Source organism: Talpa occidentalis, unplaced genomic scaffold (genome assembly GCF_014898055.3).
Source record: "Talpa occidentalis isolate TD23 unplaced genomic scaffold, MPIMG_talOcc4v2.1 talOcc4.12, whole genome shotgun sequence".
Taxonomy (NCBI): Eukaryota; Metazoa; Chordata; class Mammalia; order Eulipotyphla; family Talpidae; genus Talpa; species Talpa occidentalis.
The window spans coordinates 38405381-38431857 of record NW_023601212.1 but is presented as its reverse complement, the minus strand read 5'-3'; the positions used below and the strand labels follow the sequence as shown (position 1 = coordinate 38431857).

The following is a 26477-nucleotide window of genomic DNA, read 5'->3' as shown; positions in this document are numbered from 1 at the left end:
CTAGCAGTTCTATACCAGTGATACTCTTAGTGTCCTGTGATCTCTGGGGTGCATGTACCTCCCCTTAACTATCTAGTGACCAAGAAACTTCCAGCCATGTGAATCCCAAGTCTGTTTACCTTTAATGAGCACCGTTAACTAACTCCCAATGATCATTGACCTCTAAGTAACCACCCAGTGCCCAGTGCCTTTCCAAGGGCTAGAGGGCTCCCAGCACTACTCAGTGGCCTCCACAGTCATATTGGCACATCACCTCTGACCCACAGCAACCATCCATTAGCTGCGCAGTGACAATCCTAGTGACTGATATTGGCCATTGGGTGGCCACTGGGTGTCACAGATTAGTAGTAACTAGCTCCACCCTGCTTGATGGTTGGCTTGCTGATTGTTGGCCTCCCAGAAGTAATGGTGGTGCAACCAAGTGATTGGGTTTGGGATTTGGATTTTGCATACTGCTTTTACCAATTCTTAGCCAGGAAACCTCAAGCAGGTTCCTTAGTGTCTGACACTTGATTTAAAAAATGGTCATGATGACTTTAGCATTAAGTTTTAAAGATGCTTAGCACAAAAACCAGAACTAGTAAGGACACTCACAAATGCTAATTCACATGACCATTATTAGTGAGTGATGATGCCACACCCGGTCACCTTGTAGTCAGAGGGGTTACCTATGCGCAATGAACTCAAGTGACCTCTTATCACTCAAAGCCTGTCCAATAGCCTCTAACTACCCCACATCCAATGACCAGTGGACTAGAGTCTGGTCAGAGTGTGACTAGAGACTGTAATCCCCCATATGTTTAGGAATCAAACACTGTTCGTTTTGTGCCTATTTCAAGACCAATCATCCTTGTCACTAGCCTTGTCATGATTGGTCATGAATGGTGACTAGAAGTCCCATTCTGAGTAATGAACACTTAGTGACTGTTGATCCCTGATGGTCATGGTTGATGCCTGAGTGGTTGCTGGAACCTCTGGGTCATTGGCTGTGGTCCCCCCTGTGACCAGCAGCTCTCCCGTAGGTCTGGTACATGGATGGCTATTACAAGGGCCGCCGAGTCCTGGAGTTCCGCACTCTGGGAGACTTCATCAAAGGCCAGAACTTTATCCAGCACCTGCTGCCCCAGCCTTGGGCAGGCACAGGCCACGTGGTGTACAATGGCTCCTTGTTCTATAACAAGTACCAGAGCAATGTGGTGGTCAAGTACCACTTCCGCTCGCGCTCTGTGCTGGTGCAGAGGAGCCTCCCAGGGGCCGGCTACAACAACACCTTCCCCTATTCCTGGGGCGGCTTCTCCGACATGGACTTCATGGTGGACGAGAGCGGGCTCTGGGCTGTGTACACCACCAATCAGAATGCAGGCAACATCGTGGTCAGCCGGCTGGACCCACACACGCTCGAGGTCATGCGGTCCTGGGACACTGGCTACCCCAAGCGCAGTGCCGGTGAGGCCTTCATGATCTGTGGCGTGCTTTACGTGACCAACTCCCACCTGGCTGGAGCCAAGGTCTACTTCGCCTACTTCACCAACACGTCCAGCTATGAGTACACGGACGTGCCCTTCCACAACCAGTACTCCCACATCTCCATGCTGGATTACAACCCCCGGGAGCGGGCCCTCTACACCTGGAACAATGGCCACCAGGTGCTCTACAATGTCACCCTCTTCCATGTCATCAGCACTGCTGGGGACCCCTAGAGGTGGCCCCAGATCATGCTGCCACACGATGGCCACTGGGGGCCCTTTCTGCTCTGCCTGTGTCCCTTCAAGTTTATCTTCCGTCTCTGTGGCGCTCTCTCTCCTGTCCTTTTTTTCCCCCCTATCCCCACTTGAGAGCTTTCATTCTCTGCTTTTACATTTCTATTTGTGCATTTTCTCAATGTTCTCCTTTATTGATCTGATTTTGATACTCCACTTGTCTTTCTGCCTTTCTCTGAATGTCTTTTTATTGATTGGACTTTCCAGCTCTTTCACTGTCTCTCTGCCCTCTCTGCCCTCCCTCTTTGCCCCCCACCCACTATTCTCTCCCCACTCTGCACCCATCCTGCTCCCCGTCTCCCTAAGGAGTTGAGTGCATGGATCTGTTTCTTTTTCTATTTACACTTTTTCTTTCTGGGTTGCTGGAATAAACGGGACCTTTGACATTTGATCCTCTGGTTGCTCTATGTGTCCAGAGGGGCAGAGGTGAAGGGTAAGTTGAGCCTGGAGAGCCATTCTAATCGGGCCTCCTTGTCCCATGCCACAAGGTTTATAACTGGGCCATAGGGGGTCCTGGAAGGGTGAGTTTTCTGGGAATATAGATGGATAGACACAAACCTGTTGTTTCGATCAAAAACAGGTCACCTAAAAACAATCTGATCAAAATAGCTATGAATTCTATCACAGTGACAAAAACTGGCTTCCAGTGAATATTCTCCATGATTGGTTTTTCACTCATTGATCACTGGTGCATCACGGTGCATCCCTGGACTGTCTGGCAACTTTTTAAATGGGTTATTAACAACTGACTGTGTGAGAGTAAGACAGAGTAGAACATTTCCTTTTTCTTCTTTTGCTCTGTAGTTTTAAAATTTTAATGGAATCACACCTGTTCTCAGTTACCTAATACCTAAGTGCTAGAAATAGCCTGGAAGTGCACCAGGTGCCTGCAATTGACACCCCCCACACGCCTCCCCCACACCCTACCCCCATGCCTGGAGCCCATTTTCCCTGGAAGGGGTTAGGGCAGGGCCTCAACAAAGGGCCTGGGCTTCTGGAGGGGAAGGAAAGGCAAAGCCAGGAAGTTTTAGAGGCAGGAAGGGGTAAGAGAGGGAGCTGGGATGGTGGAAGCAGCAGAGATTAAATCCTCAGAAGCCTTGCCGGAGATTAAAGGGTGCCTGGGTTCACACGAAGGGAAGAATCCTTCTCCCTACTGGCCTGGGGGACTGACTGCAAGGAGAGTGAGGGGCTGGAAGTGGGGAACAGTCACTTTGTTCCCACTGAATCCAGAGCAGGAACATTGTGCAAAGAACCCCACGGGCCGAGCCAGACCCCGTAGTGCTGAGGCTACAGCGGTGGCAATCCTACTCCCTGGGAGGACCCCCTCCCAATCCCCCTGATCCCCAGTCTCCAATGGCCTCCCTGATTAAATCATCTCTGCGTAGTGCTGCCATCTCCAGGGGAATCAGGATACCAGGGCCATAATGCTACAAAACCAATGAATAATAAATGTGACTGCCTAATGCACTCATTTAAAACCAATTTTTAAAGAAATCATCAAGGAAAGTAATTAATTTCCATTTACATTAACAAGTTTGACACTGAAAAAGAATCGATGCCTGGATGAGCACACTGAGCCACTCTCCTCTTACCTGCTTTAAAAAAAAGGCTGAGACACTTTGGAGACAAAAGCATGGCAGCAAAGTGCAGTCCTCTGTTTCTAACACCCCATTCTCCCAAAGGAAGGTTCAAGACTGAGAGCTGTTGAGTTCGGCAGAACCTGCAGACATGGAGGCTCACATGCTCCTCACACTGAGCACAGCAGCTGCTGTCCTCAGATGGCTGCCGATGCCTGGCATCATAACCACCCATCCCCCCTTCGTTTACACACACACACACACACACACGCGCACACGCACGCACACACACGCACACAGCACTCCTTACACTTTTGTGTGGCTTTTGTTCCAGGTGACATGGGAGTTCTGCAGCCTATCCTGTGGCAGTACCTGCCTTACCTGAGTTGAGGTAACCATCTAGCCCTGCCCCCTAAACCAGCCCGCTGGAGAGGAGTTTGGACTAAGAGGTGCTAGACCAAAGGGATGGCTGACTGCACTGTCGCCCTCCTGAAGGCCTAGGATTTACAGCCCAATTCCGGGTAGGAGAGGGTGGGTGGGACTGTGGAGCAGATGAGGGAAGCCACAGCCACTTAATAATGAATCACTTTGACGCTGAGTGGGCTCTGGGGGCATGTTTATCTAACAGTAACATTCTTTCTTATTTGGGTTTTGGCTGCTGCAGAGTTAAGACAAAGGAAGGGGGGGGCACAGAGGCAGGCAGTCAGGCTCAGATAATGGGACACCTAGGACAGACACACACCTAGGGACACAGCCACACACACACTTGGGCAGACACACAGACACCCACCCACATGTGCCCAAAGTGACAGGCAGGACCACAAAGACCATTTCTCTGCTGTCCTCACACTGGAAAATGCACCCCTTCCTCCCCGCATCTCAGACACCAGAGCCTCTTCACCATGGAGCAGAATCCCAGACCTTCCAGCCCCCAGCCAACCAGGGGGTTGCAATCGCTCCTCTGATTCCACAGAACCGTTGGTGCAAATAGTGGGGCTGCTGCCTGCCTTATGGCCCCCATGGGCAATGGAAGATTTTGCCTGGAGGTGCAGCCAACCAGCCAGAGCCCGCCGGAGTTGAGAGGAAATTCATTAAACCTTCCTAATGATAAATGCTCTGGCAGGCACAGGCAGACAGCAATTGCTCCAGACTCTGGCCAGAGAGGAGTCAGCCCAGGGGATCGTGAGACTCAGACCTGGGGGGGTCTCCCTTGAGGTATCACCAGGCAGGGTCTTATTTTGCTGAGGTCTCCAAACTTTACCAGCCCACCACTATCTGAGTTCATTTCATTAAGTGGCAGAGGAGTGGGGCTGGGAGGAGTAGAGATGCAAGTGGTTGTAACCTCCCTCCGCTTCCACACTAACTGAACTGAGACCCCAGCCTAGGTCCATGGCAGCTATGGAGGTAATGGAAAAGGTGGGCTACACCTATAGCGCCCACCCAAAGAGGGGAAGCCCACCACAGGGATCCTCTCTGCTTCAAGACAAACCCCTACAATCAGGTTCCAGCAGGAGGCTTCCCTACCCTCCAGGCTGGGCAGGAGCCCTGCTCTCAGAGGATAAGCAACAAACCCTCCCCTTGCTGTTGCCATGGTAACAGCTGCTGCATTGGGCCCTGAATCTGGCATCAGAAACCAGGTACAACCTGCCAGAAGTGCTAGTGGTGACAGGGAAGTTAGATAATTTGTTTTAAGGGGAAGATGGCCGCTGTGTGGAGGGGGACTGCAGAGAGCACCAAGGGTTGAGGGGCTTCAGTCTGGCTCTTGCAGGATTCCCACCTCTACCCCAACTTGAATCCAGTGCTATGGGATCAGGCAGGGTCCTTGCATCCTAGAACATTACTGATCCCCAGTTTGAGGAATGCTGGCTGAGCAGCACTTTACTTCCCTAGGCATTGGCTGCTGTGAATTCCTGCTAGGATGCTCCCTGCCCCCCACTCTGCCTGGGAGAGATGGAGGAGGTCGAGGGGTGGGGCCCAGGATGAGGAGCGGTTTCTCAAGAAGATGGAGCTGGATATGTGGACACCAGTGGTGGTAGAAGGTGACCCAGTCCCCTCTCCCCTCGCTTCAGCCAAGCAAATGAGACACAGGACAGCAGAGGGATGGTTCCAGGTTTAATTGAGGGTGCAAGGATGCACCTGGTACCTGTGTGCAGAGGGCCCCTCTGCAGGCAGCCTGGCACCATGCTGGGCATCTGCTTTATGCAATTGAATAGAGGAACATGGCAAAACCAGAAACAACTTGAGGCCCTCCAGTCCCCCCACCATCCCCAACCCCCAGCCCTGGCCCAGGGGGTAGGGTGGGGACAGAGGTGGCCTCTCAGCTGACTAGGCCTTCTCTTTGGGACAGGTCACCCCCACCCCCTGGAGCTGAGAGCCTCTTTACCCCCACTGCCCTTCTGAAGTCAATTCCTAAAGGGGGAGGACAATCTTACAGGGGCAATCCCAATGGAGGGGGGTGGTCAGGGAGCAGGGACTTCAGAGGCTCCAATCATGAAAAGCCCCCTCCCCGCCATTTTGGAAACAATAAATACTGTGACATAAGCAGGGAGGAGCTCTCACTGGCCCTCTAGTGGAGACCGGTGCTAGTGGGCCCAGCAGCCCTGCCCCACCTGGCACACAGGTCAGGCCCGGGCTGCCCACACCCCTCACTCCGTGCGCAGGATGATGTGGATGCCGGAATCTGTGAACACAGGCCCGCTCATCTCCCCCGTCCGCAACGCAAAGGAGGCGTCTTCAAATGGCTTCTGCATCTGACCTGGTGAAGCGTGAGGGGTGGTGTGCGCAGGTCAGGGCCTGGCTACAGGCCAGACAGGCAGGGTGCACACATGAGGCTCCTGCCTGCGCTTCCCATTCACACTCATCTGTCACAGGGTTTATGGCCCTGTCACAGTGCTTCAGCCAGCTGGGGGCGGCAGGGCCATTAGGAGGCCCTGGAAGCCTGAGGACAGCATGAGGGATGGCAGCAGAGATGCTGCCACTGCTGTGCATTTAGAGACACATGTTGGTGATGAACTTGTCTCCCTGGGCTGAGTTCTCAGACCCTGCCACATCATCTGTCCCGCCTGGGTGGGTGGACCTATGGCCAACAGCCTTTTGCTGGCTTTTCCACACCTCTAGCCCCATCCTGGGCCCCTCACTAATGCTCTAAACACATTGGGGGCGGGGGCGGCAGGATGAGAAGGCCAACTAGTCCCCTCTGTTCCTCCCTTCTCACTGCCCCAGCCAGAGGGCTGCTGACTTGACACCTCCTCCCCAAACTGTGAGGACAGGGATGGGGTTTCTGGGTGACATGCCCTGGATTCTCAGAGGCATCAGCTTATACCCCCTAACAGGAGAAGAGGCAAATGACAGGAAGTGCCACCTTCATGTGCCTGATGGGGAAAACTGCAGAGACACATAGAACGACTCCCACACCAGGAGCATGTCTCCCACACCAGGAGCATGAAGGCTCTGCAGCACTGACATCCCCCACCCAAGCCAGACTCTGAGGCCCAAGGGTGGGACTGTGCTGCCACCTGGTGGACCCCAAAGGCTTGTGCACCCGTGACTGTCCCTCCCCTCTACCCTGCCAGGGGCTTCCCACTGTGGGCTGAAGGGCCCCTCCAGGGCTTGGTGGTGCCCTTTCCTCGCGCACCTCTGCTGAAGGCACCCAGGTCGCCCCTGGCCTTGGCTGAGCTGCAGTCGCTGAACTGTGAGGCCAGAGATTCAAAGTCCTCTTCTCCCGACTTGATCTTCTGGATGTAGCCTAAGGACAGGAAACAGGGAGACCTTCACATCATCAATCAGGGGCAGACAGGTAGGGGTTGGGGGGGAGCTGGCCCCAGGAGAGCAGAAAGGAGCCGTGCAAGCCCTGCCTCCCCTGTGCACACACTGGAACGTGCCTCCCCCACACTAACCCCCATGCAGATGCCTCCTCCCAGCACACATGGGCAGTCACGCCTGGAGTCACGCGCATCCTTGAAGAAGGGCCATACATATATATACATACCCTGCCATCTGTCAACACATACTGAGCAGCCATGTTGGGCCACATACCCCACTCCTACACTGGGATCCTTTTGTTGCTCTCCCTCCCTAATATACACAAATACAGCATGACCTCTTCCTACACACTTCCGCGTACTTTTGAGAGAAAATCTACCTCTAGTTCCTGTTGGGTAAGAGAGCAGGCAACCAGGCAGACATTTGAAGAGGGACCCTGGGACTTCCCAAGAGTACCCAGGGCAGTGGTTGGGGAAATTTTCTAGAGGCTTTGAGGAGAATGGTGGGCAGGCTAGGAAACAAGTCCAGTTCTGCCACAAGAGTTGGCTGAGTCCACAGCACGTAGATCTCAGTTGTCCTGTCTATTGGAAGTGGGTAGAAGTCCTGGGAAGTTCAATGGGGAAGATGCAGGCCCCAAGGGGGACGGAGCAGGACTCTTCTCCTGGGTATCCCACAAGGTTGGGTGTGCACTGGATTTACCCTCTGTGTGGGACAAATCTCCCACCAGGGTGATGATCCCCTTGACAGGAGGGAAGGTAAAGGATGATTTTGAGGGCTCCTAGCATGACTCGTGGTAGGGAACAGAGGGCACAAGAGGCGTGTGTGGGGCCTCCCCAGTGGCGCAGTGGTTGAGCGCTGGGTTGTGAAGCTGCCTGCAGCCTCTGCAGCGCCGGTTCGATCCCCAGCCACCGGGTGAGGGTCCCACATGGTGCGCAGATCTCTCCTGCCACCCGCTGCTCCCCTCAGCAGTGTACGTCGTCAATCTGCCTGTTCTGCTCTCTGCTCTGGCTCTGGTGAGTTCTCTCACCCTCCTGCGCCTCTGACTGTACCCAGTGCTTATATAAATAAATAAATCTTTAAAAAAAAAAAATTCTTAAAAAAAAAAAAGAGGCGTGTGTGCATGGTGTATATGTATACACACACATGACAGCCAACTAGGGTTCCTTGGCTGGGGAGCAGCTAGCAGCTTCCTGAGACCCAGACCCAGCCTTGCCTCCCCTGAATAGCCTGTCCTGCTCTAGCCAGTCCCCAGCATATGAATAAGCATCCTGTCCATCTCTTCCCTGCACACAGTTCCCGGGTGAACCCAGGATTTTTGGCCCCAGACAGTTCCTCCCTCTAGCCAGGCTGTTCAGCCTGACAGCTGCTCTCTTTGGGGGACTGTCCCTGATTGTCCAGGTCACACACTGGCCCATACCTCCAGCTGACTGAGGGATCATCAGCCCAGGCTGGATGTGAGAGTCACTCTGACAAATCTGCTGCTGGGTTTCTGAACAGCCTCTGTGACACTAGCCCATCGCTCCTGCTTGCCTATGCCTGTCTGCCTCTACTTGGTGTACTGAGGCCACATCTGGCCAGGGCCTTTGCCCACACTGGGCTGGCACAAATCTCATCAGGGCCATCAGCTCCTGTCTTACTGCGAGGCTGCCATAAACCATCTGCTGCAGACTGTAGTAGAAATGGCAGACAGTGACAACATGCCTACCATCCTGTCTCACTGCACAACACGGCAGCAACCACAATGCAAAGTCCTGGTCTGATCTGCCCGACTGTTCCTAAGGCCGTTTCATCCTCCACTCCCATCTCAGGTCTCGCCTCTGCCTGCCCCGTGTTTCCATCTACCCTGCTTCCTGTCATTCCTGTTCTGTCCTCACCATCCTTCAGCCTCTGAGCCTGAACCACTAGTCATTTGCCAGCAGGCCACAGTGACAGGCAGCAGAGCGCCTGGCAGGGGGACCTTGACAAATACCCCTTGCCATCAACCCTGCCTGTTTCTCTCAGACCGAAACTGTATCTGTCTGGTCAGACAGCCTTAGGGATGCCACCGACACCTCACCCTCTTTGGACTGCATATGGTCATGACTCCTGATGGGGAGGGAATACCTCCAGGGGCTGCTAGGAGGTCCCTGTGCCAGATGCATCCATCAGTGACTCCAACTTGAGCCTGGACTCACTAGGTTACCCTCCTACTGGCCCTGAACTTTTGGTTACTTCCAGTCTCAACCAAGCAGCTTAGCGAGTTGTCCTCCTGTCTTCTATCTGTACCTCAATATGCCAGCTGGGGGACTGCATGGTGCACCCCCCTTCACTTTACCACTCCATGGTACCTGCTTGACTTCATGATTCACAACTGTCCATACGCCTCAAGCACCTGGGGAACCAGGCCGGGACATGTACAGGTATTGCCTTACATGCCCCAGCAGCTGGGAGCATGGGTGCACACACATGCATGCACGCACACTGCTCTCAGTCTAAAAATCAAATAAGAGCCTGGATTTTGCTCACAGCACCCAAATCTTCTCTAACCAGGTGGTTCTCTCAGAAAGGCTTCTGGAAGCCTGAAATTATTTCTTAAAGGACATGTCCTTCCTGAACACCCCTTTCTAGAGTCTGGTCACAGACCAAGATGCAAAGGAACCCTCAGAGCCCTGTGCAGCCCTTCAGGTCAGTCTCATACCCCCTTATATCATGTCCCTCCCAGTCCTGCTCTGCTGCCTCATCCCCTACCTTGAGGCCGTTGCTCAGTGTTTCTTCCTGCCAAAAGCTTGCCTGCTGTCCTGCATCATCCCTGTCCTGTTTGTGCCTGTCACCTGCCTCACACTGGGAGGACAGGGGCTGGGCTGGCCTTACTCACTGCTGTGTCCCAGCGCTGGTGCTACGCACAGAGAGAGTATTCAGAAATGTTTAAGGAATTCATGCATAAATGAGACAGAAACAGGTCATGGGGAAGAAGGGTGAGGAATCCACCACTGGGGCTCTTCAGGCAGGAATCCTGGAATCTCCTGCCTTTTTTCTGTGACTCTCAGAAAAAAATGTGGAGGATAGAAAATAGTGCATCCCAGATGGCCCCCCTCTCTTGGGCCTCTCTTGGGGGGGGGGTGCTGTCTCCATCAACACCCCCAAACAAGACAGTGTCCATCTAACCCTCATCCGACGGGCTCTAGGTGAGAGCTAGGCAGCCTCGGCATGGAGCCTCCAGGAACCCCCCTTCTGGAACAGGACCTTCCAACTGCTTCAGGAGTTCGGGAGCCCTGACATTTGGATGCACCCCAGAGATCCTCCATCTCTGCTGGCCGATCACAGGCTGATAGCCTCCAGCCTACCCCTGAGGCCAAAGGGGGGGGTCTCTGGACACAACTGCTATCTTCAGATCCCAGCTCATTAGTCATGAACGCTACAATTCTAACAGGTAACTTTTTCCCTTGGAGCCTTACTCTCCTGCCTGTGAAGTGGGCTAATGAGCAACTTGCACCTTGAAGGGCTGTTGTGAAGAATAAAGGTGACTTTTGGAGCTGTGCCTGGTGCAGGGCAAGTTACTACTGTCAGTCTGTGTGATAAGGACTGAATATTTGTGTCCCCCAAATTCCTATGTTGTAGCCATAATCCCCAATGTGACTGTTTAGAAATAGGGCCTATATGGAAGCAGTTCAGGTTAAATAAGGCCATAGGGTAGGGCCCTGATCTGAGAGGCTTAGCGGCCTTATGAGGAGGATACCGGGCATGCCATTTTTAGCCCCGCGTGCAGGCACCAAGGAAAGGCTGTGTGAGCACAGCGAGGAGGCAGCGTCTCTAAGCCAGGGACGGAGCCCTTAGCAGAAGTGAACTGGTGAGAATCTTGATCTTGGACTTTCAGCCTCCAGAGCTATGAGAAATGCATGTCTGTTGTCTAAGTCACCAGTCTCTGGGTATTCTGCGTTTGCAGCTCAAACTGATGATATACTGAAATTATTTATAATGTACTGAATAAGGTGATCTCCAACCCCGTGAAGGTTTAGAGATAAACTAGGGATGAGACCTGGTCAGGGAAAAGGGTGAGAGGATTATATCTGAGGTTGAGGAGACTGAAGATCTGGCCAGGGAGTCCAGAGAGATTGGAGACCCAGTCTCAAGTCACTAGGCTATCAGGAGGCCACAAACCTTGGGTGGGACACTGGGCCAAATATGTTCACTGACCCTTGGACCCCAGACACAGGGGTGCATGTGGGGATCTATTCCTCACACCTGGGGCCTCCCTGGAGCCCTCAGGTCTTGGGTACTGGTGGGGGAGGGAGGGACTGCTCCTCTTCTCCATGTTCTGGCCTCCTCAGACAAGGACACTGGCAAGGACACGCATTGGTCCTCAGATCCCTGACAACCTTGGCCATAGCCCAGCAGCTACAGAGGAGCTGACACTGGGGAAAAAAAGCGCCTTAGCAGTAAAGGTGGATGCTATGGTTCCTGTCGTAGGCAGCCTGTCCCGTTGGTTAATGGGAGCACCACTCTAATGTATGCTCATGAGACTGAGGCCCGGCTGCCAGTTGCAGCATGCAGCCCGTGTCCTGACCTGATCACGGGGAACAAGACCACCACTGGCAGGACTTCCACACTCATGCAAGAGAAGATGAGGCTGCTGAGCCCTCTGAATAGCATCCTCCTCCTGACTCCGGAGGAGCCCTGTGTCAGCACAATGTGTTCAAGGGGGGAAGGTCACGATCCAAGGTCATGGGACGGTGTGCACGCTGAGCCCACCAGGCCTGCTGCATCCCCCAAGAGTGGGGCTCTTTACATGGAATGTGGGGAAGCAGCAGGGACTGATGGTGTGCAGACACCTTGTGCTGACCTTGGCCTGCCACACATATGCCTGAATGACTGCAATTGCTGCATCCCCCAAGAGTGGGGCTCTTTACATGGACTGTGGGGAAGCAGCAGGGACTGATGGTGTGCAGACACCTTGTGCTGACCTTGGCCTGCCATACATATGCCTGAATGACTGCAATTAATGTTTTGCCATAAAGACAGTGAGCACTACACACTGAACCCACTGCTCTGCTGAGCATTCAGCTCCTGGCCGGCCCCTGATCTTCATGACCATCCTGTGTCCAGTTGATGGCAAAGGCTCTGAGAATGAAGGCACTCACTGGAGGATACACACCTGGCATCAGGAATCATCTCTGTGGGACTGCAGGGAGGGCCACACTGGTTTTGACCTTAGTTGACCCTGCCTATCCAATTTATCACCTAGTCCTGATTATGGCCCCTCAACCTTCTGGAGTCTGTTCCCCCAACTCTTACTTGCTCCCAAGTTCTATCACACTGCCTCTAGCCACAATTCCCCCAGTTGCCACCAGGCCCTCCAGTCTGCACTGACTGACCCCAGGGCCCAGCTGCTTATTCTCCCCCAACACCCCCAACCCTTCCCCCACCCTTCCCAAGACCCAAGCTGACCTCAGCACTCACAGGCCCCCTCTGCAGTGTCAGCCCACCAGCCACTCATCTTTCTGTCCTAGAGAAGGGAGAGGCCCCATCACTTGCTGCTCCCCAGCATGTGCCAACCTGCCAGCTCTTGTTCCCAGGGTTTCCTAAGGCTGGCTGCTCTGCTGAACCCCAGGCCCTCTTGTGGTTACCTCTACAATATCTCTTCCTTAGATCCCTCAGAGTCAGTGAGTTCCTCCCCAGACTGCACCCCAAGTTTCCTCTACCAGTGGTGGCACCCTCTGCCACTTAGTTTTTAGTGTCTCTTTATCTCTTGCCCACTCTTGTGGGACCTGGAAGCCTCAGAATGGGACCACTCCAGCAAGGAGGACCCAAGACCCAAGAGGTATTTCCTGATTCTCATTTTCCCCACCTACCTCCTCCTCTTCCTCTGGGATAGCCTGATCTCCCCCTCACCGCCCGCTCAACAATGGGACCTAGGCCTTCAGCTTCCCAGGCCCTTCACACTCTAGCCACAAGACTCTAAGGCAAGCACCATGGAGACTCTCTTCTGGACACATGCGGTCATGCATTTCCTGCTGCATCCAGGAAAGACCTCAAAAACTCCTCACCTCACTCAAGGCCCTCCTTTGCCTGGCCAGGACCTGCACACCTGCCTGAATCCTGGCCACAGCAGAGCCCTAGGCCTTTACATTCACCATTTCCTCTGCCAGGAATCTTTCTTGCTTCCTACTGGTTCACGAAACAATGCTGTATGTATAAATGTAGGCCAGACCTGGTGTCGGGAGGTGAGAACACAGTGGGGAGAGACAGATCCAGTATGAGGGTGTGGGTGTGTATAAGATCCCACAGACCAAGTAGTGGACCAAGTGATGTGATAGTAAAATAACAACCAATACTGATGGGTAACAGCGCTAGTAACAACAATCTTGTTACTTACCACTAGCAACTATACAATATTTACTAGGCCAGGTGTGTCATTCAAGCTTTCCTATATTAGGCTAGAGTCCTTGAAACTACCCCAAGGTGGGTCCTATGAATATATTACTAACCTTCCAGGTGAAAAGACTGAGGCTCAGAGATGTTAAGTAACTTGCTTGAGGTCACACAGCCAGAACCTGGCAGAACCAGATAAAAACTAGGCTGAGTGTAGGTGAGGTACTGGAGGACTCTGGGAAGTGAGGGCTCTGGCATCTCTGGTAGGGGAGTCCGAGGCTAGCACAGTCTAAGAGAGCTGCCTGAGTCACATGTGGCTACTGAACCCTTAATGCGTGGTTAGGGTGACTGTGGAATCAATCTTTAATATTGATTTTAACTAATTTAAATGGAAATAGCCACATGTAGGTGTGGTGACCACACTGGCTGGTTCTACACTAGGAAGCTATGAATTATAGCCCACGAGCCAAATTGTGCTGGTTTTCTAAAGAAACTTTTATTGGTACACAGCCATGCCCATTGTTTACACATTATCTGTGCCTGTTTTCACCTTACAAAGCAGAGACTATGTGGCCTACAAAACGATCTGGCTTTTTAAGATTGCCTGCTGCTGCCCTAAACTGTGGAAAACAACAGCACAAGGAACAATCTCCTTCTTTGGGGCAGAATGAACCTGCTAACTCCACTGGCTTTGTACTTGCTACCTTTCCAACCTCCAGTCCCACCTACCAACTATGTGACCCAAGACTCTGTTTGACAATGTTACAATCAACAGCTCCCAATGCCTGAGGGCACACAGTATACCACACTATCTCTTCTCAAGGGCCCTAGGAGGTAGGTATATGATAATGCCCATTTACAGAGATGACAACTGGGGCTCAACGGAGTTGATGCAAGTCCCCCAAGGTCATGGAGCTGACATGAGCATAGCTACCACCTGAACCCAGGCCTGCCAGTCCCTAAGGCTGGGTTTTCCGACTCTACCCTGGACACCCTCAAACACCAAATGGAAAGAAAATAGGGGAGTGGCATGTGGGCCAGGCTCATGTCATACATAGGCCCTTACTGGGTGGATCATGCTTTCTTATGTGGTCAGTGGCAGGATTCAGTTGCTAATGAGATACTGGACTGAGGATCACAGTTCCTTGCTGACTGTTGGATGGAGGCCTTCCAATAAGGTAGTTCACTTTCATCAATGAGCAAGGGTAAGCCAACACTACACCCTGACAGTTCAGTGAGCTGGGGTGGAGGGTCTGGTGTGATTTCTATAAAACCTACTCTGCTCTCTCCACCACCAGAGGGTTCCTCCATCTACTCCCCCCCCCACCCTAACCCTGACCCTGTCTCTAGCTTTGCTCACCATTGATCAGCTCCAGAGCCTCCTCTTTGGTCCGGGTGATCTTCTCTTGTCTCCAGGATGAGGGCCGCCGTGACTGGCTGTGCTTGACCAGCAGGTGTGAACAGCGGACCCTGGAAGGCTCCCCCTGTCCATTTTTGCTGCTGTTGCCACCACTGCTACTATTGCCACTTGGTCGCTCCCACTGGCTGGCATTGGTGATGTGATTGAAATAGTACACCCGGCCTGAAGGGACAGAAAACAGGAATTCAGCTCACAGGACACCACCCTAAGGCCAGAATAGGGAAGCGGACTCTGAGATGCCACATGCAGCAAATCCCCCGCGTGTCCACCATCACCTGCCATCAGTCTTTAAGGAGCTAACATTCTAGGTAGAGCACACAGGCACCAGACAAGTAAAGGAGACAACATGATAATTTCAGTCATGACAAATTGGAGAAAAACAACCCAGGGTGCTGAAGCGAGGATGCCGGGGAACAGAGAGTGGGTCACATCATGCACTGGGCGCAGCCAGACTTATGGCTGAAATCTGGCTCTGCCACTCATTCACTGTATGAGCTACCTCTCCTGAGCCTTGTTTCTCATCTGTAAAATGCAGGCAACCGTACCTGCCTGTAGTATAAAGACTGAATGAGTTCCTATCTGTGAAGTGCTTAGGATAGTGTTTGGCACAGAGTAGGAGTATAAGAGCTATTATTATCTCCATTTTACAGATGACTAAACTGAGGTCTCGCTTTCCACATCTTTGTTAACTGTAGTAATGGGTAATGTTTTCTGAGTATCTAGTCTGCTCCAGACATAGACATGGAGGCAGGAACTGTACCCCTGTGTGTTCAACATGAGAGTTCTGCTCTTAACTCCTACCCAATGTACTGGGCTGCAGAACTAGGGGCCAGCAGTTACCCAGAGAATGAGTAGCATGAAGGAGTGAAGACTGCAGACAAGAAGCTTGAAGTAGGACCCAGCAGAGATACGGTATCATTCTAAGGACTGAATGTGCCTGGGTTATATGTGCCCAGCACCTTGTATGGATGGATGTCACCATTGAGGAAGACAGTCAGGGTCAAGTTGAGCAGAAATGGCAGGTGTGGGAGCCCAGAATTGGACAGAATGCCAGGTTTAGGCTGTAGGCCCCAGTCATGAGCCAGGGCTGTGGCAGGGTGAGAGCAGAGCCTTGACTGCCTCTAAAACCTGTGCAATGGGCTCTATCTCCCCCAACGTCAATTTTCTCATCTGCAAAGAATGGGTGAGGTGAGAGAATAAGGACATCAAATGGGGCTAGTGGGGATAATCAATGTCTATAAAATGCTCACCAGAGTATCTGCTGTTCGGTAACTGGAATTGCCACTGTCAACTGTGATTACTATGGGCTATGGCAAGAGTGGGGTAACATGCTGGGTCTGCTCCTGAAGAGTTTGCAATGACAAGAATTAGTGGAGACTGGAGTCAGAGTTAGGTCCTCATCCCTTGCAAGGAATGACCTTGGGCCAGTTCCTTAAGTTTTCTGTTGTTTCCTCATCTGCAAAGGTGGGGTGGAGTAGTAATTACCTACCTCCCAGAATTGTGGCCAGAGAGAATACACTAGAAACACTTGGCACAGTGTTTTGTGCTGAGATCAACGTGCCCCATTATTGTGGATGATCCATAAATCTGTCCCAAGCACAAGGGACGTCTTCGGGTAGAATACCAGCAGCAGATATCTAAGACTTAGCATTAGGTGTGGATGGTAGGCATGTTAGCAGGAAAAGGCTGTGGACCCTAGGCCAGGAGATACTCTGGGGCCACGCCTTAAGCATGGCGTTGGGATATCCTACACCAAGGGTGCCCCTAGGGCTCAGTGGGGTGCAGAGACGTTTACCCGGGACGTCAGGTGAATTAGGCCAAAAAGAGTCTACCGGGCCAGCAAGGTCAGGACCATCACCCGGGAGAGAGTGGCGGGATCCCAGGCCCCCTCCCCTCCCGGCAGCCCACAGGGCCTGCCCCGCCCCTTGCCTCAGTTTCCTCCGCTTTCCGGGCTCCTGGGGCGTGCACAGCCCCCACGGGGCAGACCGAGGCCGTTACCCAGGGAAAACAAGGAGAAGCCAAACCCCACAGGAATCGGACGATGGCATCGCGCCCCAGGCACTAGCTCGGGCCCCGCCCCAGCCCCGACCCCCGCGGCACCTGAGCTGCGGCTCATGCGCTTCTCCCAGCCGGGCGGCAGCTTCTCCTCGTCCGCCATCTTCCCTCCTGCCGCAGCGCCCGCTCCGCCTCCGCCGCACCGCCTATGCCGCCCGTGCCCGCCCACTGCCGCCGCCGATTGGCTGGAAGTGCGTAGCTCAGGGACCCCAGGAGACGACACTCATTGGGCAGCCTAACTGTCCGGTCTGGTTTTCTGGCTTCCCGTTGGGCATAAAGGAGAGTGGGCGGATCCTCTCACGATTTACCTGGGCCCCGCCCCTTCGCATCACTCAGACCCCACCCCCTTCCTCTCCGCGGTCCCTAAGTGGTGGGGAAGAGATACGAACCCGCCCTTCTCAACGCCCTTTGGCAAGCTTCAAAGAAGAGCCTACCCCACCTTTGGGGTCTTCGTAGCAGAGCCTAGCAGATTGGCTACTGCGGCAGCGATTCCAGCCTTCCTAAGCCGTAACCTGCAACCACCCCCGCTATGAGGAAGTGTAAGGGCGGTGTGGAGCTAACGGTAGCCGACGAGGTACTGCCTTTGTCGTTACCCTAGCAACGTAGTTACCTTGGTGATGAGCTGCTAAGCAGCAACCTAAATTTGGCTTTCATCCTCCCTCTTCCCACCTGTTTCCTCCAGATGTCCAAAGCTAACCCACTCCTTTTAATTTCTTTCTTTGCAAGGCTAACCCTGTCCCTATGTCATGGACCCAAACATCTTCCAGTTACTTTCAAACCTAGTTACCTCACGAATCCCTCTCAGTCTGGCTCTTGCTTCCATCCTGGGTGACTGCTGGGTGTTGGCACTACCATTCATGGGGACACGGGAGGGGGGTGGCGGTAGAATCGTGAGCTCAGTCTAAGCCCGTTTATAATTAAGTCTGTGGCGCCTGTGGGACACTGAGGAGGTAGGGGTGGGCTCAGGGCTGGAGGTAGTTAAGGAAGTGAAGATGTAAGTAGGGAAGTGTTCAATTACGCTTCACCTATAGCATGGACCTTCATGTGACCATTGAAAAGAATGAGGCACAGTGACATGAAACACATGGAAAACATGTCCACAACAAATTATAGAGGCAGGATGCTCTGAAGAGCAACCAGGACAGATGAAGTTGGCTTTCCCACTTGCTATGACCTTGAAAATATTATTTAACCTCTGCACTTCAGCTTTTCCATCTGCAAAATGATAATTGCACACACACACACACACACACACACACACACACACACACACACACACCCCTTTGATGCAGAGAGTAAATGAGTTATATAAAAGCACATTAGACAGTGCCTGGTCTGTAGCAAGGTTATGTGTTTGTTGTATGAAAAAGAAAGTTGTGGTACCGGGTAGCAACTATTGTATGTAGGAGAGCATAACAAAAACAAAAACTCCAAATTAATGGAAAAATTGACATCACTTACAGAAACATATCAAAGCATAAAAAAGGCATAAGGCAAGTTACTGAAAAGTATGAACATTACAGTATGTGTAATTACCTTAGTTGTATAAAAGTCATAGGTTTATAGCACAGAGAAGTAGATTTATCCAAAATGTGAATGAATACCATTCGTGCAGCAGTTGGAAGAAATGATGGATTTAAGTTTTAATATAACATTTTGATTGTTTACAAGCATGAATTAACATTTTAAAAGATAATTTTAAACTTAGGACAGAGGTGCAAAAGTGGCATAGAGTTTTTACAAACTCTTCACCCTTATAATAACAATTTATATAATAATAGAAGTTCTCAACCAGGAGTGATTTCATTCCCAGGCATCTGGCAATGTCTAAACACATTTTTGGTTGGTCACAAATGGGGAGAGGGAGATGCCACTTGCATCTGATGGGCAGAGGCCAAGGATACTGCTAAATATCCTGCAATGCAGTCTCCACACAAAGAATTATCCAGCCCAAAATGTAAACAGTGCCAAAGCTAAGAAACTTCTATAGAATAATTATCAAAACTCAACACAATACTACTAACTAAACAAGACTTAAAAACTTTCTCCAATTTTCCCAAGGTTCTTATGTTCCAGGATCCACAGTTATGTGCCCTTAGTCTCTCTCCTCCAATATGTGACTATTTCTTTATTTTTTTTTCCTTTTTGCATAGAAGAACTGGGATGTAGTTCAGAGATGTGGCAGGTGAGAGGATGCACCAGAGACAGAGTGGGGAGCAGAACAGGTGGATCTACTGAAATACACTGCTAAGGGGAGCAGCAGGCAAGACAGGAGAGGTCTGCTTTACCATATGTAGGTTAGTTCCCAGGCTGGGGATCGAACTCAGGTCCTTGTGAAAAGCGCTGAGACTTAATCCCTAGGCCACCAGGAAGGCCCAATACATGACTATTTCTGGGTCTTTCATGACCTTGATACTTTTGAAGAATAGAACATCTCTCATTCTCTGTTTTGTCACAATGGGGTTTGATAATTTTTCATTATATTGAGGTTATGGATATTGGGAAGGACACCAAAGAGATGATGTGCTCTTTTCAGTGCATCACTGCTGCTTAACATTTTACCCCTAGGCTTAGTGGGTTAATTTTTATTATCTCACAATTTCTTTTTTTTAATAAAGATTTATTTATTCATGCATACAAGAATTGGGGTATAGGCCAGAGGTGTGGGGATGAGAGGATTCACCAGGGACAGTAGGGAACAGAACAGGCAGATGTACTGAAATATACTGCTGAGGGAAGCAGAGGGCGAGACAGGAGAGGTCTGCCCTGCCATTTGAGTTGCTCCCTGGCCAGCGATTGAACTCTTGCTGTAGTGGCTGGCAGTAACTTGAAAGCACTGTCTTTAACTCCTGCACCACCAGGGAGGCCCCTATTATCTCACAATTTCTATAGATTAGGAATCTAGGCAGTTAAGCTGGCATCAGCAGAACAGCTGTGGTGTTGGCTGAAGGTCTAACTGGGGCAGGTTCTACTTCTAACCTGGCTCGTGTGGTTGCTGGAAGGACTCAGTGCTAACAGGATGATGGGCCTGAGGGCCAATGACTTGGCTTTTTTTCCACACAATTCCTTGCTAGCTATTGGCTGAGGGCCTCTCTGTTAGGCAGCTCACATTCATCAATGAGCAAATGAAAAAGCAAAAAAGCAAGACAGAAGCCATATTCTTTGCAACCTACTCACAGCAGTGATATTCTATCACTTTCACCAACAAATATTCAAAAATAATCAACAAATCACAAAAAAAATTTCACTAACAAATATTCTATTTGTTAGAAGCTAGGTCTAGTCTATGCTCAAGAGGGGATCACACAAGGGTGTGACCACCAGGATCAGGGGATTACTAGGGGCCCTGTGGAGACTGTCTGCCACACTTGTGATAATGCCTTTGATCATTTGGTTAAGGCAGTCTCTAACTTTTTTCCTATACATTTTTGGGGAGATACTTGGAAACCATACAAACATCCTTCTTCTGCTTAAACTTGCTACCACTAATGTTAGCACCTCTTTTTATCTAAAGCAGCTATTACCATGGCAACCCAATGGTATGTGATTTATTTCCACTTCTACATTAATCAGAATCCGTTTTTAATGAAAACTTGTTCTTCTCCCCATTTACGTATCATTATTTATTGATATGTGCATGGGCTCAAGGATATTTTATTCTTTGGGTTACAGTCTAATAATACTACCTTTGTTATTTGCTGCTCAAGTTGTTCTAAATTTGGCCAATGGATAGTCTTTCACAGTGGGTTGGGTTCTGTAACCTTTCAACATGCTCCCATCCATTTTACGTCAGCACTTCCTACTTTCTAGCACCTACAAGATGCACCAGATGCAGCTTGTATTTTTCCTGCTCTGGCTCTATGAAACAGTAACTTCTCCAAGAAGCCCTGGTTCCTTTTATTGGAGAATATTGAGAAACCGAAATCTGGGACACAGGGCAGGGGTAGTCACTGCTTCTGGTCTAAGTGGATAAAGCAAGGAAATGTGTGTGTGCATGTGTATCCACCTATCTGTATTGCCCTAGTGTCTGTAAATACATAGTAAATAGCCACAAGTTCCTACAGATCCCTCCAGCTCTAATGTTCATTCTGACCACTCCCTTCCACTCACCCACCTACTTGTTTGTGATTTCTTTCTCCACCAGTGAGAAGCCTGGTTCTCATTTGTTCAACACACACACACACACCCAAAAAAAAAAAAAACCTTATCATCGTAAGGAAAATATTTAACGACCATAGTGTTTCTTTTTGTCTTTAGCCTTATTCAAACTACTCTTCCAAAGAAACTTTCTTCTCCACCTCCTTCAGTATGGTCATACGACTCACTTATAATATAGGCGGATTCATCTGACAGCCTGCATTCTTTCTCTTTCTACGTTCTGGTTGACATGTGGAATCCTGCATCTACCACCAGTTTCAGACAGGATAATTGTATCAACACAAAAATCCTCTACATTGCCTTTTTATGTAAAAAAGCAAAATAAAAATCAATACAAGTACCAATTTAAAACAATGAGACAGATACTTTCTATGAGAATATGCCAGAAGCAAAACATAAAAAAAGCAAACTGCTGAATGATTTATATTAAACAGTGTACAATATTCTAATATAAAAACTTAGGTTGTAATTCAGAGAATTTCTGGGTTCATTCAAATATATAATGACTATCACGGTTAGGAGAGGTGGTATAAAAATTTTTGATTTCTAAGAAAAATATCTGGCTTTTTATTTTTTAAAATTTTTTAAAGATTGATTTATTTATGCATACAAGAACTGGGGTACAGGCCAGAGGTGTGGAGGGTGAGGGTGAGAGGATTCCCCAAAGACAGAGTGGGGAGCAGAACAGGCAGATCTACTGAAATACACTGCTGAGAGGAGCAGTGGGCACAGCAGAGGTCTGCTGTGCCATGTGTGTTAGCTCCCTGGCCGGGGATTGAATTCATGCTGTTAGTGGCTGTGAATAGCTTCATAGTGCTGCGACTTAACCCCTTGCACCACCAGGGAGGCCCTATGTGGCTTTTTAAATAAGCATATTGCAGTCATTTTTAAAAATAAAATTTAAGTTTTTAAAAATTAAATTTATAAAAATGCACTGGGAAAGGTTTGATCTCAGGAGGACAGGTGATGAGAGGGATTTTAGTCTTTGCTAATTTGAAATTAACAAGAAATTACCTTGTCGAGGCTCTTGTGTAATTGAAAATTTTGTTGGCTTGTTTTTAAACAGACAGGTAAAAGTGGGAAGCTGAATAGGGAAAGTGAGGGTACTAGGAAACAGATGTTTCTAACTTATTAGGAGGAAGATAAGGAGGCAGGTAGGATAAATGACTGATGGAAACCAGCCATCCTCAATGGACAGCAACATCCCAGGCAGCAGGCAGGTCCACCTCCTGTAGTATTGTGCAGAAGGCTGGGTGGTGCTTGAGAGTGAAGGGGAGCAATGGACTAGACTTAAACATGCTTATGTGATAAGGATAATCAGTCAGGTTAATACAGGAGAGAAGAGATGGAACAAGGTTCTGCTAAGGCTCTTGAGAACAGTTCCTGAATATGGCTCTAGGATCTGTGGCTAGAACAGAGGAGGATCTCTTGTGTTTTGTCTACTCACAACTGGAAGAAGACTGGAAACATAAATAACACTGTGCCAGGCATCCTGCAGCTTTAATTACATTCTCTCATTGCAATTAAGGGGGGGGGGGCAGCAAGGTGGTGCCCCTTTTGAGGAGGAAATTTAGGACCAGGAGGCTGATTTCCCCAAATCTTACTGCAAATGAGCAATCAAATTTAGTTGTCTTTTGCCTAGCAGAAAAAAAAAAATTCAGTTCCACTCACTCTTAATGTTGTGCTAGTGGGCACCCCAGGACCCCCAAACCTGCCTGCTCTAAGAGTTCTGCCATATGGTGCATAAAGGCAAAACATACTCTAGTGCATAAGAACTTCAGTAAGAACTTTCACTAGTGAGCAATAGAGAAAAGAAAAAAGTTTCCCCATGAAACATCCATTTACCCATCCTCTTGTGGGTAAATGCCCAAACAGGGTTGGCCACAAGGGGGCAGCTGGGGCACAAAAGCTAGCCATCAGTCTAAGATAACTTCTGGTGGGGAACCATAGGGAAGGGGCAGAAGGAGCCAGACAATTTTGGCAGGAAAAAAGCAAAATCCAAATATAAGTCAAGATAAATGCTGCCATTGTCAATCTCCCCCCAGGTCTCTCACCCACATCTCTGTCTCTTTCAAGTGTCTCCTTCCATATCCCCCAAGTTTCTTGTACAAGTTCAAGGCTGAGAAGCAATTGCAGCTTCTTCTACATGTCTCTCCAGCTCCGTGTGCCTCTTCCAGGTCTTCATCTCTCTGCTGCTCCTTCTTCTCTTCCTCCATCTTGCTCTGCTGCTTCATTGTCTTCAGTCCTTTTCCCAGTCTCTTCCTAGCTTATCTCCCTGCCCAGCTCCACTCTTCCTTAAGGTGGGGAAGGGAACCTGAAACCTCCCCTTTCCAGGGTACCTGTCGGTAGCAGGGCCAGGATTCCAGTCAGTTTGTCTGCTGGCTTATTTTTCCCTCAATGATCCAGTCCATCTTGAGCTCTAAGAACTGAGAGCACATGGAACAACAGATATCACCCCCAACCCCCTCCCCACTAGATAACCCTCACTCAAAGATGACAACAAAGAAGCAGTATCTGAGTTTTTATTAACATGAGTTTTTAGAAACAAGCATCCACACCAGCAAGGGTGAGGACAGGAGGGAAAAATGGGCAGGGCAGGGAAAAGGGAAGGATTCTGTTCTATTGGTAATAAAGCTCCAGGTTCATCCCATCATGGATTTCATCTGAAGTAAAGGCATTAAGGAAATCTCACTGTAGGACCCACTTCCAATCCACTCATCTTCGCAGCTGAGTCAGGGTGGCTTGCAGGCTTTGCCCAGGGCCAAGAAAATCATTCTGGACTGGGTAATTTCAATTTGGAGAGAATCCAAACTATAGAAAAAGTGCATGCACCTTTTGTACAACAGACATGCCTGAGGTTCACTCCACCCTGACCGCCTGTCCACCTCAGGCGGACGGAGCTCAGCAATAAGTATTTTGACCTCAAAATGTCTTCTAAGCAGCGAGAAAATATTTCACCAACCACCCTCCTTCCAACAAAATGACATGGTTCTTGTTTTCTAAATGATTACCATGGGCCACTTAAGTTAGACAGTTATGTTTATGATAAACGTCAGAATTGAACAGAGAGAGAACAAGGACTGGGTATGCAGACCCTTCTCGCAGGAAGTCACACAAAGGATACAGTCCCCCAGAGACACGTGGTCCTTGAAAATCGTGTACCTAAGGGATAGAAACCTTTCAGAGAAATGCCTCAAGAGGCTCTTCAACTTGGAGGCAAGCTGAGAGAGCCCTGTCTAAGCAAATGGTTGCCAGCAAATGGCTGGCAAAATGGTTTGCCAGAAACCATAACCTTCGGCCTTAGTCCTATCCAGCTACGAGTTTTAACAAGATACTCACCATTTCTTCAAAACAATCTTATTCCAGCGGGTGCCAGTTTGGGCTGCGATCAGCTTCTTAAGGTCCCCGATGGTGTCATCCGTGCTGTGCACAGAGGAGTTAAGGAAAATGGAAGGGGGAGGCAGAACGAGGAAGGCATTCCATAGCTAAATGCACTCTGCCCGGACCTTAACCACACCCCTCTCCCGGGTTTAACTGAAATCACCCTTTAACACAGACTGAGTTGCCTGGGGGGGCCCAAGCATCCCCTCCACAGGACCATGGTGTCTCGGCTGCCAGTGGATACTTGCACTTGACGCGGACCTTCTTCCCCAGTCGGTCGTTACAGACAACCTCGATCATTCTGTCTGGTTCTACATGGGGCCGAAGGTGGGGGTAGGGAAGTTAGAATCAGGACTTCAGGAGTCTCCCAAGCCCGGAATCCCCCGGTTATTGAGTCTTACTTTTACCACCTTCCCCTCCTCCTCCAAGCCCGAGTCCCAGGACAGCAAAACCCCCCGGCTGCCCCTCCTCCACCTTCCAGTCGCCAGAAAGCCGGATCTCACCACTCGTAAGCCCGCAGACCCTTGACGGCCGGGTCCCATCAGCGCTCCCCAACTCCGGTCCCGTCCATCGGTCCCCCTTACCTCGAATAGTCTCGAAGCAGCCTACGCCACAACCTCCTCGAACGCAGAGAAGGGACCAAAAGTTGACGCCGAGAACCAGAAACGGAAGTGCGCAGCCGGAAGCTCCTCCCCGTCTCCGCTCCCCGGTGCCCTCCACCTTTCAGCCGATGTCTTTCCGGTCCAGACCAGCTTTGAGGTTCCGAGACTAGGGCGGGGACACCTGTGGTCAGAGCGCCGGGCTGGGTGGGCTGGTCCCGATCCGTGTGGGGCTCGCTCCGGGGCTTGGAGGGAGAGTTAGCGGTGTGGGCCGGGCGCCAGCCCGTTGGAAGCCGTTAGTTGTGACCCCTTTTGTGTGTGGGGCGACGCCTCCAGTTGACGAGGGCTCCAGAGGCGCCCAGGGTACTTGGCGGGTGGTGGGGTACTTGGGCCCGACAATGTCTCTTACTGCAGCTTTGGGGCTACGGAAACAGGGGTCGAGCCCTACGGCCATCGCATCCGGCCCTCCTGCCTGCTCTCGGGGCTGGGCCTCGAGCAGTTTTCTTCACTCCTTCCTTCTGGCTATGTCGCCTTTGCTCTACCCCGGGAACCTGGGGTGTAGTCTACAGTCTACAAGCAAAGGAACAGGCAGATTCTGACCTGGATGCCGGCACTCACTAGAATGGAGTCCACATCAACTAGCTGCACCTGCGAGGAAGTGAGGAACCGGTTGAACTGCAAACCCCGCTGAAGTGCAGGGAGCGCTTCATACCAGATCTCAGCCTTGTCTTTGAGGCCCAAAGCAGCCCCTCTGCTGGTCTGGAGTCCTCGTGGCTGGTGGAGCAGGGGGTACCCCTCCCAACGTTCTGTGTAACAGCTTCTGCTAGGGGAGTTGCCTTTTCAGTAGGCAGCATTTTCCCAGTTTGATGAACTTTTAAAGGGATTTACTCAGAAAAGGGGCCACTACTTCTGACCTAACCAATCCACCTTCTCATATCCCAAACGAGGATATGAGATTAGGGAAACGACATAACAGACCGTCCTGTGGAAAGGATGGATGCTTTGTGAACCTGTCAGGTCCTGCTTGCCTTTGGGAGCTGACCCAGCAGGCCTTGCCACAAAAACTCAGCTCAAGGGCCTTCCTGGTTAGAACTTTTATCCATCACTTTAACCCCTGCCAGGCCCTCTGAGTACCCTTGAGAGGGCAGGGAATCTGAATGGAACGGCTTATTCATATTGAGACATACGCTTAGGATCCAGAAAGATGAGTCAAAACCTCAGTCTCACTCCCATAATAAGCTGTATGGTCCCAAACAAGATATTTCCCCTCTCAAATTCTCATTTTCCTCATTTACAGAAAGGGATTAGCAATTCCTGTCTTAGTGCAACAGGGTGGTCCCCAGGAAAGGGGGAGGTTCCCTGCCCCACCCAAGGGAGGGTGGAGCTGAGCAGGAAGAGGAGAAGCTGCAGAAGAGAC

The 26477-nt window shown here is 50.5% G+C and overlaps 3 protein-coding genes across 5 annotated transcripts in view; 1 reads left to right on the top strand and 2 right to left on the bottom strand.

Moving 5' to 3' along the window:
• Positions 1-2151, top strand: part of OLFM2 (olfactomedin 2) — a 59573-nt gene extending 57422 nt beyond the window's left edge. For both annotated transcript variants that reach the window (XM_037505739.2, XM_054693258.1), the window contains exon 6: positions 1023-2151. In XM_037505739.2, the coding sequence (XP_037361636.1) occupies positions 1023-1700 (678 nt within the window). In that variant the 3' untranslated portion in view covers positions 1701-2151. The remainder of the gene's footprint in view (positions 1-1022) is intronic.
• A 545-nt stretch (positions 2152-2696) lies between these two features.
• Positions 2697-17055, bottom strand: PIN1 (peptidylprolyl cis/trans isomerase, NIMA-interacting 1). Its single transcript, XM_037505738.2, has 4 exons — positions 16968-17055; positions 14808-15029; positions 6972-7082; positions 2697-6092 (listed from the first exon to the last, which is right to left on the bottom strand). The coding sequence occupies exons 1-4, from the start codon at positions 17023-17025 to the stop codon at positions 5983-5985; spliced, it is 501 nt and encodes a 166-aa protein (XP_037361635.1). The 5' UTR covers positions 17026-17055; the 3' UTR covers positions 2697-5982.
• Positions 17056-23585: 6530 nt separating this feature from the next.
• UBL5 (ubiquitin like 5) lies at positions 23586-25166 on the bottom strand. Of its 2 annotated transcripts, none has more exons than XM_037505736.2 (5): positions 25046-25166; positions 24706-24772; positions 24420-24503; positions 24205-24242; positions 23586-23743 (listed from the first exon to the last, which is right to left on the bottom strand). In XM_037505736.2, the coding sequence occupies exons 2-5, from the start codon at positions 24759-24761 to the stop codon at positions 23700-23702; spliced, it is 222 nt and encodes a 73-aa protein (XP_037361633.1). In that variant the 5' UTR covers positions 24762-24772; positions 25046-25166; the 3' UTR covers positions 23586-23699. The 2 variants fall into 2 exon arrangements, with proteins under 2 accessions (XP_037361633.1, XP_037361634.1); XM_037505737.1 differs by lacking the exon at positions 25046-25166 and adding an exon at positions 24965-25039.
• Positions 25167-26477: the final 1311 nt, after the last annotated feature.